Source organism: Chaetodon trifascialis, chromosome 6 (assembly GCF_039877785.1).
Source record: "Chaetodon trifascialis isolate fChaTrf1 chromosome 6, fChaTrf1.hap1, whole genome shotgun sequence".
Classification (NCBI taxonomy): domain Eukaryota; kingdom Metazoa; phylum Chordata; class Actinopteri; order Chaetodontiformes; family Chaetodontidae; genus Chaetodon; species Chaetodon trifascialis.
Window position 1 is genome coordinate 24,940,647 of NC_092061.1, and position 15,800 is coordinate 24,956,446.

Consider the following 15,800-nt stretch of genomic DNA (forward strand, 5'->3'; position numbering starts at 1 on the left):
ACACACACACACACACACACACACACACACACACACAGAAGAAAACAGACACTTCAATCATGTTTAATGTGTGTACTGGTGTACATCTCTAAAAATCAAGAAAATCTTAAGTTACTGTCTAACATCAATGTCTACTTATCGAATGCAAATTCAAGTGGATACATGACAGAAAAGAACAACCAAGAGAGAATCAAGATCGAAAAAAGCAACGAGTGCTGTTCTAAGTTAGTCATGCTCACTGATGTGACGAATGGAGGTGGTCTTACTCTGCTCTAAAGAAACGATACTAGAAAGTGACGACCCCTGACGATTACTAGACTTCATAGCACTGCACAGAAACGGGACATCTGTACCATACATAATCAGCAGCAGCAGTAGTAGCGGCGGCGGCGGTCTAAGCTGAGGCGGCGTCAGCCAGCCTGACTGCACCACGTCCAGCATCAGAGGCAGAGCTGCGTGTGTCTTGATCTTAGGTTTGCTAAAAACAACACAAGGAACACTTGGAGCAAAACATTGCTTAATAATTGTTTTACAAAGTATGGCCAGACGACGACTTTCAATAAAGCAATCAAATGCAATTATATATCAAAGGCTATTTAGTCAAGAGGACCATACATTTGATCCAAAGAAAGAAGACTGGTCATGTAACAAGAACGAGTCTTTAACTCCTGTTCAAATCCAATCTCATGTGCAAAGTGTTGCCTGCTCACACCTCTTCCTCTTCATGACTTATGTGAGTAATCAAATGTTGGTTTGATTCTCTGAACAGAGAAGAAATGTCAGATTCTCATGAAATGTTGATATTGTATTTCTGAACCAACGACATCATTAATCTCCCTGCAACATCATTAGAAACTCATTTTTTAAAAAAAATAGACATGGCTTTACCAGCCGACTATTCCCTTTATCTATAAAAACTCAGACAGCGATATTTACATCTTTGAGTATATCTTAGAAAGTAGATTCTCTTGATCTGTAGATCAGCAAAGGTTCCCTGCCACCAAATCTGATGCGGGACTTCTCCCACCAAAGCACGTGTCAGGAAAGAGGATTGTCGCAGGAGACGTCTCCCAGTGCAGGTTTATGTGTTGCTGAACGAGGAACTGAGACTGCACTATGTACAGGCGATGGGGCAATGACAGTCAGCCTGAGTGATGTGTGTGTGTGTGTGTGTGTGCGTGTGTGTGTGTGCTTGCGCTCAGAGTTTCTCTTCACCCTCCAGGCAGGAGCAGCGCAGATCTGGACTCACACCGATGACTGATCCCACACCTGCAAGACACCAACAAGAAGATGTTCCTATCACATCCTCTTTCATTAAAGTCAGAGTGACAGCTTTTTGTAACTGAATGAAAATATTCTTTCGCATCTTGAGTTTTTCCCTAAATGAGAATTTTCCTGCGCTGGGATTAACTTTAAAAAAAAAGCTAGCTCAAGTTTAAAGATGAGGCTTGTGATCATCAACTCCCACGAAAAGACCAAAACCAACAGTGTGTTGTTCTTGCCCTCAATACTGGCACTTCCTGTCTGCGGCTTTCAGCCCATCTGCTCCGACTGAACTGATAGATTTCGTGCTGAAGCACAGTATGGACACAGACCCTGGATGGTTTCAGTTCATGCAGTTCTTCAGTCCACAGAGCTGAACTGCTTCTAACAGCTTGAAAACAAACAGCTTTGTATTAACGGAAGATGCGACATGAGGAACAGGACCATGGATCAAATAATACCTTTACCACCGCAGCTAACATCTGTGCGCCTGTCAGAGTGTTCCTGTTTCTCATTCGTTCTCTGCTGCACAGATTTCATGTTGGAACTATAACACTGAATACTGTTTTTATTATGTATCAGTATTTGGTCATTTAGATTGTTCTTTCATTATGTGTCATTGCTATTTCTCCAGCTTGCACACCTTTTTTCTTTCATTTGCTGATATTCACACTCAGGTCACAGGATGAAACTGGGCTGTTTTGTTTCCACACTTGGCAGGTGAGGCAGACAGGACATCATGTGCTACACATCTTAACCACCAGGACGCCTCTCCAGTACCTTGTTAACTGGGGCGAGCTGCGTGCGGACAGACCCGGCATGGAGTCGGGTGCTGTCCCCGAATCTCCCAGGAGACCTCTCCCTGCGGCTGTCCAGCACCCTGCCGGGCGACTTCTCCCTGTCCAGCGGACGGGCGGGAGACTTGTCCCGTCTAAACTCGGTGCGGCCCTCGCGGTAACGATGTGGGGTGCTGGGCTCCCGATGCAGGCCGTCGTGGCTGCCGGGGCCTGAGGACAAACGCTTGGAGATGTGCTCTGTGTAGGTGGGGGGGCCTCGCTTACTGGGGCTCCTGTGGGAAACACAGCAGAGAGCAGCGTCTCTATTCACCAGCTGTCCAAGAGACTCAAGCAGGTTTCATGTTTTCACAGCAGGTGGCACTGTTGGCCTGTCCAATAAAAACAATGCCTCATCCCTGTGGTGTGTTCTACCTGTGAGTGTGAACTGACAGTTCAAAATAAATGTGTTTTGTAGGTGTTCAAGTGTTTTTAATCCACCCACACACTATAATATAAATTCTGTTCTGTTTTTTCTCGTCTGCTCTGTGTTTTTTTTTCTTTGCTCAAACTGAGGAAGGGAGCTGACCCTCGACTGGAGCCGGTCCTCTGCAGCTCTCCAGACTCTCTGATCAGACTTCCCTTACAGCAGATGACCCGCAGCTTGTTCTGGTATGAGGAGGCCAGGTAAATGGCCCCGGAGGAGATGGCTGGACCCAGGTAGCGAGGGTTGGGGATGTCCAGGTGGGCCAGCACTGTGGGACTGGAAGTACAGACAGACAGGGACATGGGAAACATAGCTAACGCCAAAATCAAAGTTTTTCAAATTCGTGTCCAAAGTAACCAGTCTGTCTCACCCCAGAGAAGCATGTCCCTGAACCTCGATGACGTCCAGGGAGTTGAAGTAGGTGACAAACAGGTAGGGCTCTCTGTAGGCTGCACCAGAGAAGCATGCAGAATTACACAGCTGTCCAATGTGATGCTGTGCTGCTGGTTGTTGTATCGATGCAGCGTAAAGCAGTGCAAAGTGTGTTTACCAAAGGACAGAGGCAGGCGGCTCCACTTGATGTCGTCAGTGCGGCTTCTTCGTCCATATGTGTCCACAAACACTCCAAACTCTGCCACATAAACAAAGATCACTGCACTCTCCTCTGTGGGCCTCTCATTGGGTCTAAGCTCTAGATAAAGATCAGGCTCACACACCTTTACAAAGTGCAAGTTTAGGATTTCAATCTACAGTAAACATCAAAAAGATGGAGAAAAAACAAATGAACACTGAAAACATTCTCCTGTGTTAAGACCAGTGGTTGCCTCCTCAGTGTCGGTCTGTACTGTAGTTACCACACTGAGCATTTCAGTGCTGTGTGTCGAGTCGTCGTTCATTCAAACGCACCGTGAAAACACAGCAGGTACTCCTCCTTCTGCATGCTGCTGGCCACCTGCATGATGGCGATGGGGAAACTGTGGGAGGAGGCTGCAAACACTGCTGAGGCCAGAGACACGTCGTTCTTGTCCAGGAACTCTGCGGCGGACCAATCAAAAGACCTGGCTTCAAACACCCACAGTTCTTTGTCTCTACTTGCCCCCGAGCCCCCTGAGCCCCAGAGGCCTGCCTCACAAAGTCACAGTTTCACTGAGCAGTCATCCAGCAAACATAGCCTCATGAGACAGGCCCTTGAGCTCCGGGGTTTCATAAATGAGGACAACTTTAATATTGTCGGATGAAACTTCAATGTTATCCTGAGGTTATCTTTATATAATGTATTGTCTTATTACACTCTAGAAAGCCTAATCGAGCAGGTAAATCATGAGATACAGTCATAACTTAAATAACTGATCATGACACATACACATGCATATCCATAAAAAGGATGTCTAGTTTTTAACAAGTTTTTTTCAATTTTCAATTTTTTAACATCAAAGCAGCTCCCATGTGTATCTTTTGTTATGTTTCGTCTAAAAGCACAGCGGTATTCAACTCGTGTCCTCACCCTCAAGCACAAACTGCTTCATCTCGATCTCGTAGAACTTGTTGGTGCCGATGATGATGCTGTAGCTGGTCAGGTGGATGCAGCTGCAGGGCTCCAGAGTTTCAATCTCCTGTGAGGTGAAACAGTGCATTTGATACAAGAACTCTTTCCCCTTTTATTCTGTACTTATGAAGAAACCCACAGCTGTGTGATCCTGACGCTGTTTATCTACCAGTGACATTCAAATTATGAGCTGAAGGACAGTTTTTGGGTTAAATTCAACGCCCCTCTTTTTAGTGTGTTATTGCTGTTTCAGTTTACTGTCTTGTACCGCTGTGTGTCAGGGTGTGCTGAGGGCTCACACTCACCTTACGAATGCAGTATTTGTTGAGGTTGTCATTGTAGCGCAGGATGGTTATCTTGTTTGGCATTGCGGCGCATATACAAGGCCCGTTGTCTATCTGTGAAGGGCGCATCGATGTCAGCTTTGGAGTCAGGAAGCAGACAATCTGCTTTATCTCAATATCACAGAGGAGAGGAAGACTTACTCTCCCAGCAGCAAACAGATGGCAGCCTTTGACTGTCTCGAAGATGTAGGGGGCCAGCTCAGACTGGCTGGGCAGGTGGGACTGGGCCAGGGACTGCTTCACTCTCTTAATCTCCACCAGACACAACGCCCTCTCGTCCCCTGCAGCACACACACACAGACAGACGTTTCACAGCAGCAGATGATGAAGTCATCATGAATGGTAGTTTTTAATGATGAATAACTGTGGTGCTTCGTTTCTGCCAATTGCTGGACCTCTCACCAACTATCATCAGCAGTTTCTCCTGCTCTTTGATGACGTGGATCTGAAAGACTGATCCCAGGCCAGGGATGTGAGTCAGAGAGTTCTTGATAACATTCAGGGCATACAGACCCTCTTCAGAGCCCACCAGAACTATCTGTGGCACAGCAAGGAAACACAATCATTAACATAGCCAAAATTATCCCGGTGAACATGGAGGCATTTCAAACAGGAGCAACATGTGGCAAACCTTGGCAGTGAGCCCCGAGCATCTGCTCTGTGCTCCATGTCCCTTCATAAATTAAGATCATTGTACTTCTGAGCAGATTTGCCACCATAGATAGTGGCGTTTTCTAAATGATCAGCGCATGAATTATTAAAGAAATGAAATGACAATATGTTTACTGTATGTGCACAGACAACACTGCCAGTCAGTGACATGTAATCGATACCTGATCAGTGAGGGGGAGGGTGCAGTTAATATCCAGCCTATCATCTCCCTCCAGCTTTAGGAGAGAGTTTCCTAGCAGCTTCTGTAAGAGCAGAGAGAGGGATGGGGTCAGCAGGGTCAGGACCTGAACACGAGCTCAGAGGGAGGCAGCACAGGGGCAGGACAGAGGGGGCTGGGCGGCTGCAGGGCTGTGTGCAGGTTAACGGTGTCAGAGGTGGGACCAAGTCACAAGTGCGTCTCTAGTTCCTGTTTCACGCCTGGCTTCTCACAAGTCCAGCCACAAGCAGAAAGGTCAAGATTCAAGTCGCAGCATCACTGAGCCTTTAACCACCTTTAATTCTGAGCCTCCACCAAACAGCTGAGATGTCCACTTACAGTAAAAGTACATTTTCAACAATCTGTAGACGTTTTTCTGTAGAAGTTTTTAATGAAGTGTACCACCTGATAAATCAAACATTTGACATTGAACACAAGACAGATAAACTAAAAGGTTAACTAATGGTAATATACAAGTAAGAAGAAGTCAAAAGAGTATTTCCTGTTCACTTCAGGCTGGACATAGACTTTAGGCAGAATTTGCACAGCCCAGAGTGATGGGAATCAAGTGGTCAAAGTGCACAGTCACTGCTGAGTTTGAATGTGTCTTTGTAGGCTCATTATTGACAGTGTCATCAGGAATAACCTGGAAATACCTCCGTAAGGATTTTCATTGAAAACAAGAAATGTCCTGCAGTTCATACTGATGTCATTGTTTCCACAGATGATATGAGCTTTGTCATAGTGACAGTGACACTTTGTATTCCATGACAATACTCAGTTTTGGTAGAGCAAAATGAAACCAACATAACCTTTACCATTAAGGGACATCTCAACTGAAGGGAGCAGGTTCTGAATAAGAGTCATCAGAGTTTTTGGAGGGTTTCCCCTGCCTTTATTCTGACCAGTAAGCCCTCGGAAACTAAATTCCATAAAATGTGGCCTTTGAAAAGTCCCCCACAAACCACAGAGAAGCTCCTGCCCGAACTTCCCGAAAGCAATCCAAATGAAAAGCCCTGCTTGGAAAACCACAGTGCACCCTGGGAACTGTTTTAGGCCTAACATACTTCTGCTGGAGGTGATCAGTCAGGCTAAGTGGAACTAATGCTTTAAGAAGATATCACAACTCAAAACGTGCTCTGGCAACCAGCTGAGAAAATCACTAACAGGGTTCATATTCAAATCTAGATATCGCCTTTACATACATTAGACTAAATTACCAAACTAAGCAGCAGCAGCCACAAATACATGACAAATTCCTATTGTAAGTGGCATCGACAATAATTTATCATTAGCTTTTATCAGATAATGCTCAAAAAAAGAATGTAGTCAATGACGAATGAATTTTAATCACGATGTAAATCAGTTTTAACTGGCTAACCTGAATTCACCTGTTGGTGAACAGGACCGAGCAGCATGGGAAGTAATTCAAGTCAGACATTGTACAAGATAAAGAATATACTAGTTCCAGGTCATTTTGATTCGTGCCACGGTCAAATCCTCCAAACTGTAAACCGAAGTCAAGTTCATGTCAACCAGTTAGAGACTCGTGTCTCACAGACGAGTCAGAGTCACGTGACTTGAGTCCCAGTCTCTAAAGAGTGTGCAGTGGGGCAGCAGGGTAAAAACACAGACGAGTACACGAGCAGGTGAAAACCCGCTGTCTGATCCCTGGTCCTCCGGTCAGGACAGCTGAGGAGGATCAACCCAAAGATGAGCAAACATCTTGGTGAGAAGTTGTGTACTGTGGTTATAAAACAGGACACCAGAGGCAGGGAAGAATATTTCAGCAACATTCAAACTGTTAGGTCAACACAGAGTTTGTACAGGACATGACAGTGTGGCAGAGAGTGAGGAGCGGTCACAGCAGGTGAGGTGAGAGCCCGGGGGGAAGATGACCAACAACACAGTGACAGACACATGCACTACTGCGTGCCTCGTGAAGGATATGCAGGTGTGAGCGTGTGTGTGTCATTAAGTCTTACGTCTATGTCTTTGTAACTCTTTACCTGGACCAGAGGAGACAGAACCATTTGTCTTTTGGACACAGCAGCCTATGTGTACAATGAAACCCAATGGAATGGGCAGAACAGAGCAAATCAACAAAACATGCCCATATACCGGACACACAATGTGGCATGATGAAAAAGCAACAAACAGCAGTGAGAAAGACAAAGAGAGAGAGGAGGGAGAGAGAAGAAGGGGACAATTAACGACACACATAAGTGAACTGGGGGTTATCCACTAAAAGTCTAAACCTAAAGCCTACATCTTAAAATGAATTCTTGAAGAATACAATGTCTGCTGCTCATGAACACCCCCCACACGGTTAAACAGCGAGTGTACGACCACAGCCACAGACAAGACTGTCATCTGTGACTGCGGTTGTAGCAGATTATAATTTGAGTCAGCAGACATGGAGGACGCAGAGATCCAACTGCCCCAGTCACCCCCTCGCCTGTTCCAGAGATACTCACTGCGTCAGCCTCGGCCTTCTCCCGTGAGGCCCGCCCTGCGGCCACCACGGACTCCATGACAGCCACCCAGCGCTGTTTGTCTGGGAAACTGGGAGCCATGAAGTACAGTGCCTGTCCAGGCCAGCAGGGGGCGTGACAGCGGGACTCCAGCTTCAGGACGTAGGGAACATCTGGCACACAGGGAACATAAGTAAGTACTGATACTCTTTCTTTAACTATAGTAAAATCACACTATGCTTCATTTTGCTGCCACCATCTAAATAACCTCTTGGGGCCTTGAGGCCAAACTTGGACAACCATAATTCTTCTAAAATACAGTTTTAAAGATGTATACAATATGACAATGAAGTCTTGTATAACACTGGCAAGGAGAACTCTCAGAGTTACAGATGAGGGGGAGGAAACGGGGTAAAGAGAGATTTGGAAGCATAAAAATCAATGCCACGAGGGAAGGTGATTTTAACACTCAGAGCACAGCACACTTTGTATGTGGTACCTGACTTGGCGGTGTTGGGTAGCTCAGACGCCCCTACTGCTCCATGAACCACCACTTCTCCATCTGACAAACACAGGTCGAACTCCTCCAGTGCCTTCACTGAATCTGAATAACACACAGAAACAAACACACCTGTAACACCTGGAGGCAGTGTTTGTGAAGAGGGGGAAGAACTGATCCGCCTCGGTAGTTCTATGAAATGTTGCTGTGTGTTGCTCTGTTGCACAGGTAAAAGACAGGAACCTTCTCTGGGCTCTATCTCGTAGATGGACACTTTTGTCCCATCCAGGACCATGTATTTTCTCTCCCAGCCCTGGCCTCGCTTCCCATTCCTGCAGACACACAAGACAAACAGCTTTACTACGAAGCACAGATGATGAAACGGGTCCAACAGTCTTTTTACAGGAAAGCCTACAATGCCTTTGTTTAAACTGGTTTAAGTACCAGCTGGGTGGACTTTGCCAGACAGAACAGAACAGAGAGTGCCTGAGAGGACTACAGTTAAGTAACATCAGCCTGCCTGATCAGTGGGTGGGGATGACACAGCCCCAGCACAAAAGAGGAACTATATTGCTCGAGACAAATACACTAATAGGTGTGAAGGACATGACGAATATACACCAAGAAGTGTCTTAGGAAGGTGTTGGCCACCACAAGCCTCCAGAGCAGCTTCACTGCTCTTTGGCATAGATTTAGCAAGTTTTTGGAGTGCATGATCCACATTATCTGTTGACTGACTCCTTGTGTTCTGTGTGGGAGCATCTGCACAGAACATCATGAGACAAGCTTAAACAATGACCCCAGTGTGTCCACAGCTAACCTGGGCTGTTTCATCCAGCCCTCCAGGTGCATGTGCCCGCTGGCCTCTTTGAGCTGCTGGCCCGCGGAGGTGCCTTTGTCCCGACACAGGCCCTCAGACAGATGCAGCGAGCAGTCGCTGGACATGCCACAGGTGGCGGGAAGGCAGGGGGAGCATTTTGGGTGGCACAAAGCGTGACATTCTGAGGAGAAAACACATTGTTAAAAAGCAAGCAATGCCACAAAAGTCTGTCGTCTCTTCCCTCTGTGCCAACACCTGCACAGAAGGAAGGGTACAACTGAAATAAATTCAAAGTGATGTTAGCAGGATCAGATTAAGGAGTACTGTACGATACAATAGGTGCATGCTTTAGACCCGTGGCCCACCATTAAGGTTCTGTTTTGGCCCTCCAAGGAAAAAGTTAGACACCCCTGTGTTATCTGGTTAGATCCCATCTTAATATGCAAGGGTTTAGTGCTGGTCAGTTAAACATCTCAATACTAGCATACAAACATTTAAAATGTACGCTCCTTATGGACAAAGATTAGATTTTTTTCATGTTTTGGTTCATGTTTTCATGTTTGTCAGGTAAAGTGGATCATTTGGTTCAGGCCGGCCTTTTCCAACACGTGTAACTCACCGAGACAGGTAGCAGCTTGGCGACCAAAGTGCACAGTATCCAGGCACACGGTACACTTGGCAGCTCTCATGTTGAGTCCCACTGTGAAACGGTGAGGGGTGTTGTGGTGCACCACCCTCTCTCTCTCCCTCTCTCTGTCTCTCTGACTGTCCTTCAAACGACGGCTATACTCTGAATACAGTCAGGGAACACAGTGAGGGCGGGCAGCTCCAGTATGCCTTACTGTGTCAGGTACATCCATCACTTCAGAACCTCAGTGCACCATGCCATACCCGCCACGAACTCAGTTCAACAAAAGAAGGTTTCCAAAAGAACTGTAAGATGTTTAGCAAAATGCATAAGCAAGTAAACTCTGAAGACAAAAATGCTTGAAAAAGAATATTGATTGAATCAATCCCTTTGCTTGTGCCCACTCGCTGTTGCGTTTTAAATGCATTATCCAGTCAGTATAAGACTCTCATTGGGTGCCCAGTGTTCTGTGTGCAAATCTACACACACAACATTTTTCATAAAACATCTGGACTCCTGAGGACTTGCTGATGTCAACATGTGGTACATTTGGACATCATATGCTTTATATTTTTCAGCCCATGAATGTTCACACTTAAACAGACACTTGGCACATATCAAAGCAAACAGCTCAGATAGCTAATGACGACTTATGGGTTATGAATTTCTGTTGCCTCTATTTCCCATAATACACAGTAGTTTACCATGTGTCTTTATATTCCAGATTGAAATATAAATAGTTATTGCAATTTACAATAACTACACTGAGTTGCTTTTATAGTTTTTATGCCTGTTTCACATTTATTATCATTTTATTATCATTTCTGATCAATATCAGTCAACAATGACCTATGATTCAGACAGCTGCTGTTGTAACTTTGACTCTTTTTTAAGAAGTAATAAGATGACTGGATAATACCTTCAGAGTGTGGGTTCAAACAGCGTTTTGTGCATTGCAGAGTTTATCATATGGTACATCTCTGTTAGTGTATGATGTGGAGTTCAGGTGGGATTGTAGTGAGTTGAAGAGCAGAGCAGAGTTCTGCAAATCAGATAAGCTAAGCTTCAGCAACCAAGATAAAATGCTTCAGATTTCTAAAGCTGTGCACTGGTACGGTGAAATTTACTTGAAGGTTTCTCAGCCTCACCTGACCAGCCTGGTGGGATCACACATTTCTAAAAGTGCAGAGCTTTTAAAATCTGGCCTTTCAACGATGTGGATGAGGAAAAAAGAGGAGAGAGATAAGAGACCAAACTGCAGAAACCACGAGTTTGGATAACTTACTTTCAAAAGTGACCCTCCTTCTCTCTGAAAGGTGTGTGAAAGAAAAAGGATAGTAAGAGCTTCATAAATTTGTGCGTGATATTTCTGTATGTGTCTATGTGTGTGCAGGTAAGGGCCAGTATGTGTCAAGTATGAAGCCATAAACCTGCATGTATGCGTCTGTTAGAGAGAAAATGTGGCACTTCTGTAAACATCATGCATTCACTCACCCTCGGGTGTTGCAGTCTCCTTCCTGCGTCCAGAGTTGGAGGGTGCCAAGCTGGTCGGGCCCTGCTGGTGCTCGGGGGACTTCACTATGGCAGACATGATCATCTGCTGCCGTGCTGTGGCCGGGTTTGTAGAGTTACCATGATCCTTATACTGGAGCGCTGGGGTTGGAGGAGCAGATTAACAGAACTTATTTCCAATTTACATTGTTTTATCATGCTCAGTAATCTGTTCACTAATGTCCACAGAGTGCATCAGCTGCTGTCGATGAGCAGCCTCACCTTCCTCTCTGAGAGATCGCAGCTCTGCTCTCATTTTCTGCAGAGCATCTTCCAGCTCAGAGCAGCGGGCACGCTCTTTGTCCAGAGCTGCCTTCATGTCACTGTACTGCAGAGGCACCGGCTGGATGGGGGGCACAGGGGAAACCTGGCCTTGACTCTGACCCTGAGCCTGGGCCTGAGCAGCCATGGCAGCCAACAGGTCCTCTCGACGACGCCCAAACAGACCCTGAGACAGAGGAGACAACATTTTGTTGGCTTGTTTTAACGCCTTACTTTGCTCCTCACTCTCTTACTTTCTCCTTACTTATTCAGTTTTTATGTGATGATAATCTACAACTTTTTCTGAATGTGTGAAGAGGCTGGTGGAAGTTGTAATGACAGTTTATGCAAAAAGCGACTCATTCATGGATGCCCTGAATGTAATCTTTATAAAAAAAACAATTATCAAACTTGTCATATTAATTCAAAAAGACTTCCTTAAATATATCTTTCTCTCACACATCCAAAAGAAGTAAAACTTAAAAAGCATCATCAATTTTATAAAAACATTCCACCTTTATAGGAAGACAGACAAATTGACATCAATCCAATGAAACATATATTCGAATCTGACCTTTTTCTTCTTGGAGCCGCCATGGGCCTGGGACTGGAGGAAGTCTATGAGCTTGGTCTGCTGGGTGATGGTCCCCTCCATTTTCACCTTCTCATGGGAGTACACAGCCTGCAGGTGGAGCTAAGTGAACATCACTACTGCCATGAATTTCTCCTCAAGTACTTCACTTCACACAGAGAGGGTGACAGAGAGACAGGGGGGGATGCTGTGAGGTAAAACAAAGTGTGGGGGCATGTGTGTGTGTTTGTGTGTCTTTCACGATTAAAACAAAGTGACAGCACAGTGGGGGAGAGAGTGACAGATAGATTTGCTCGCAGTCCAGCAGGTGTCCATGTGCATGCAGCGACTGAACTCAAACGTATCTTAATCTCAGAGTCTTTTTGCGGCTATACATTCGTAGGTTTATGTGTATGCATGTGTATATGTGCGTAGCAGCACCTGGATGTTCTCCAGCTGGTATTCCAGGTCAGTCCTTTCAGTCTTCAGCAGGTCAGTCTGGTCCAGAGCGTCCTGCAGCCCCTGGGTCAGACGGAAGATGTGGGTCTTCTGGGCATCCATCTGCTGCTGCAGTTTCTCTTGCTGTGGAGGTAATGACAACTGTTATATCACCACCAGGACGCTGTGACTTTGCCCACTTGCAGCATCTTACAATTGACTGCTTCCAATGATAGCACAGACTAAACCTTTCAGCATGGTTTGACATTTGCCACTGCTGTGGCTTTACAGGCAGAAAATCAATATCATTTTTCTATTCTGACACTTGCAGCAGAGGTAAAAATGTATTAGGAGAACAGGCAGTAAAAAACACAAAGAAAACATTTAAACATCTGAAATACATAGAGAATCAAAGGAAACGTCAGAGATCAATGGGGCACATGTGAAAATACAGAATGTACCTCCTCCAGCAGCCTCTGCTTCAGATCCCTCTCGCTCTCAAGCTTTTGCTGCAAACTGCGGGCATTCATCTCCAGCATGGCGTGCTTCTTCTCCAGATCATTCAACTGAGAACAGAACGCAGGAAGAGTTTGCTGTAACATCTGCTAACCGCAAAAAGTGAAATACTTACTCAACAGTGTGGAAACGCTTACAGTGTCAGCAAGGCTCTCAGCTTTGAGTTTCTGGTCTTTGAGGGCCTGCTGCAGGGCCAGGATCTCAGCTTTGTGCTCCTTCACTGCCTGTTCCACTGCCTGACGGGACTCAGAGCTGCGCTGCTCTGCACGAAGCCTAGAGCAGGAAACCATTGTTTACACTAGTTATGTGGAGTCTTTGAGTGCATATTCTGCCAGCTCAGCTACAATGCTTTGCTGGCTTTTTTCTGACTGAGGTTCAGTTGTTTATTTGAACAAAATCAAATAAATACACTTTCATGTACCAGAGTATAAATTCTTATGTTTCTGCACTCTTGCAGTCAGGAACATCCAGCTCTATAAGGGGTTACTTTAGGGTGGAGTCTTGGGTTTAGGGTTAAAGGAAATTAAACCTTATAAAATTCTATCTTAAAGGATTCTATCTGTGTTTCTGTGTACTGAGTGTTCATCTCCTGCCCTGCCTACACCAACTCAGAAAATAATTTCTTATATTTCCCAAAATACCTTCGGACGAACCCAGGAGAATATGCCTAAACCTGTTGCATTCAGTGTGTGTAGGCGGACGGAGCCAGATCCAACGCTGATAGCAACGGCAGCAGTGAAGAAGTCTCAAAACGTCTTGTGGTTAAATTATATCACGGACTATTGAAGCCACTATGGGTGGAGAAACTCTAATCCCTGCAGGTCTATCAATCTCAACTGTGATTGCACTACATCTTATCTTTATGTGCTGTGACCCTGCAAACTTTACACAAATTTGGGGCCAATTTAGTCAATAAATGTTCATGCACTTATAGTGATACAGTGTGTGTGGGTGTGTTTGTGACCTGTTCTGTTTCTCTGTGTCCAGCAGCCTCTGGACCTCCCTGGTCCTCCTCTCAGCCTGGTTCTTCTCCTCCTCCAGAGTTGCCCTCCAGGCGTCCCACTGTCTCTCCTTCTCCAGCAGCTCGTCATTCAGTGTCTCCAGCTCCAGAACCTGCTCCTCCAGCATCGTGCATGTGGTCTTCAGTGTCTCAAGGTTCTGGTACGAAACAGGATTTATATGAGAAACACCAACTGTGCCATGGACACAAGTCAACACCTCAAGTTGTCAGAAGTTCTCAGGAAAAAAAGGACAGTTTAAGAAAGGAGCACAAAAGAGAGCGATGTAGTTCATCTGCTTCAAATATCCATCCATCCATTATCTATACCGCTTATCCCTTTCGGGGTTGCGGGGGGCTGGAGCCTATCCCAGCTACAATGGGCGAGAGGCGGGGTACACCCTGAACCGGTCGCCAGCCGATTGCAGGGCCACATGCAAAGACAGACAAACATTCACACTCACACCTACGGACAATTTAGAGTCACTAATTAACCTAATGAGCATGTTTTTGGTCTGTGGGAGGAAGCCGGAGTACCCGGAGAGAACCCACGCATGCACGGGAAGAACATGCAAACTTCACACAGAAAGGCCCCGCCTGACCCGGGGATCGAACCGGCAACCTTCTTGCTGTGAGGCACGCGCACTACCTGCTGCGCCACCGTGCAGCCCTGCTTCAAATATACTGGCAAAAAATACTACTGCTCACTGATTAAGAAATGAATGTTTGTCCACACACTGACCTTAATATAAAATGGGGAAAGCTCACCTGTGTGAAATTTTTCTTGATCATGAACAAGAATCTTGTGTTAGTGATTTGTATTCCTGCTGGTAGTTTTTTGTCATATCCCTTTGTGGTCTGTCGATTCCCCTCAGGAGGGGTGGAAGAGCAGTTCTCTGTGAGGCAGTGACAAACTGCTATTTGTCTCTTTTGTCCTAAGAGGATCATTTTGTAGCAGCTTAAACAACATACCTGGAGTGTGACAACTAACTTACCACGTAAATAAATCAGTTTGAATAATAACCCGCAAAAACAGCATCTGTACTCCTGAGGAGTTATTTACATGACATGTTAGGACACAGAACGTTTTTCTATGTTATTCACAGGGCCTACACAAAAAGCATTGTGTTTCATGTCTTTAGACAAAGCATTGGGAGACAAATATAGCCTGTGCTGGTGCTGCAGCAACGCCATGGCCCTCTGAAGTCCAACGCTTCCACAGCTGACACGACCTGGGAGTGATGGGGATGACACATCCCTCCCACACACCACCCCATCCCTCGTCTATGACTTCCATCGCTGGTTACACAACCAGCAGGACCGAGAGCGCTGCTGGACACCCACACACATATCCTCCCACAGGGGCCGCGCACACATCACACAGCCTCCTCGCTCGTGCTCTCTCTCGCTGCATCCAGAATGCAGCACATAACAACGCTGAAATATTCCCAGGGTTTCTCTTGCCTGATTTACACTTAACACTGTCAGAGCTGGGAGAGATGTCTAGGTCACCTGTCAAAGGTAGTGTGGAGACATCGCATAATGTGAGTAAGTGAAAACCTGTTGTCTGACTGGCTCTGAGTGGTAAGTGGGCTGGGGGACAGAATCTGAACTAGAGGACGGAGTACAACTATGTTGAGGACAGAAAACTGTTGTTTTTTATTTGTTTGTTTTTTTCGAAGTTTTCAACTAATGACTAATATTTTATGGTAATGTCATTCAGAAATTTAAAAAGCTTCTATAGTGCTGACATGTTCTGTTCAC

General features: G+C 45.6%; 1 protein-coding gene across 8 annotated transcripts in view; it reads right to left on the bottom strand.

Moving 5' to 3' along the window:
- Positions 1-47: 47 nt before the first annotated feature.
- LOC139332873 (citron Rho-interacting kinase) overlaps positions 48-15,800 on the bottom strand; it is a 40,330-nt gene continuing 24,577 nt past the window's right edge. The window contains exons 17-41 of one of the 8 annotated variants that reach the window (XM_070965012.1): positions 14,004-14,197; positions 13,177-13,312; positions 12,985-13,089; positions 12,527-12,667; positions 12,089-12,196; positions 11,476-11,701; positions 11,197-11,355; positions 10,988-11,011; positions 9,694-9,864; positions 9,075-9,255; positions 8,498-8,586; positions 8,255-8,359; positions 7,759-7,928; positions 7,291-7,335; positions 5,247-5,327; positions 4,816-4,951; positions 4,555-4,694; positions 4,375-4,467; positions 4,028-4,136; positions 3,430-3,558; positions 3,074-3,154; positions 2,894-2,972; positions 2,626-2,799; positions 2,044-2,332; positions 48-1,269 (exon numbers count right to left, since the gene is read on the bottom strand). In XM_070965012.1, coding sequence (XP_070821113.1) covers positions 1,246-1,269; positions 2,044-2,332; positions 2,626-2,799; positions 2,894-2,972; positions 3,074-3,154; positions 3,430-3,558; positions 4,028-4,136; positions 4,375-4,467; positions 4,555-4,694; positions 4,816-4,951; positions 5,247-5,327; positions 7,291-7,335; positions 7,759-7,928; positions 8,255-8,359; positions 8,498-8,586; positions 9,075-9,255; positions 9,694-9,864; positions 10,988-11,011; positions 11,197-11,355; positions 11,476-11,701; positions 12,089-12,196; positions 12,527-12,667; positions 12,985-13,089; positions 13,177-13,312; positions 14,004-14,197 — 3,189 coding nt within the window. In that variant the 3' untranslated portion in view covers positions 48-1,245. Of the gene's footprint in view, positions 1,270-2,043; positions 2,333-2,625; positions 2,800-2,893; positions 2,973-3,073; positions 3,155-3,429; positions 3,559-4,027; positions 4,137-4,374; positions 4,468-4,554; positions 4,695-4,815; positions 4,952-5,246; positions 5,328-7,290; positions 7,336-7,758; positions 7,929-8,254; positions 8,360-8,497; positions 8,587-9,074; positions 9,256-9,693; positions 9,865-10,987; positions 11,012-11,196; positions 11,356-11,475; positions 11,702-12,088; positions 12,209-12,526; positions 12,668-12,984; positions 13,090-13,176; positions 13,313-14,003; positions 14,198-15,800 lie in introns of all 8 variants that reach the window. The other 7 variants (XM_070965010.1, XM_070965013.1, XM_070965014.1 and 4 more) reach the window with 7 other exon arrangements.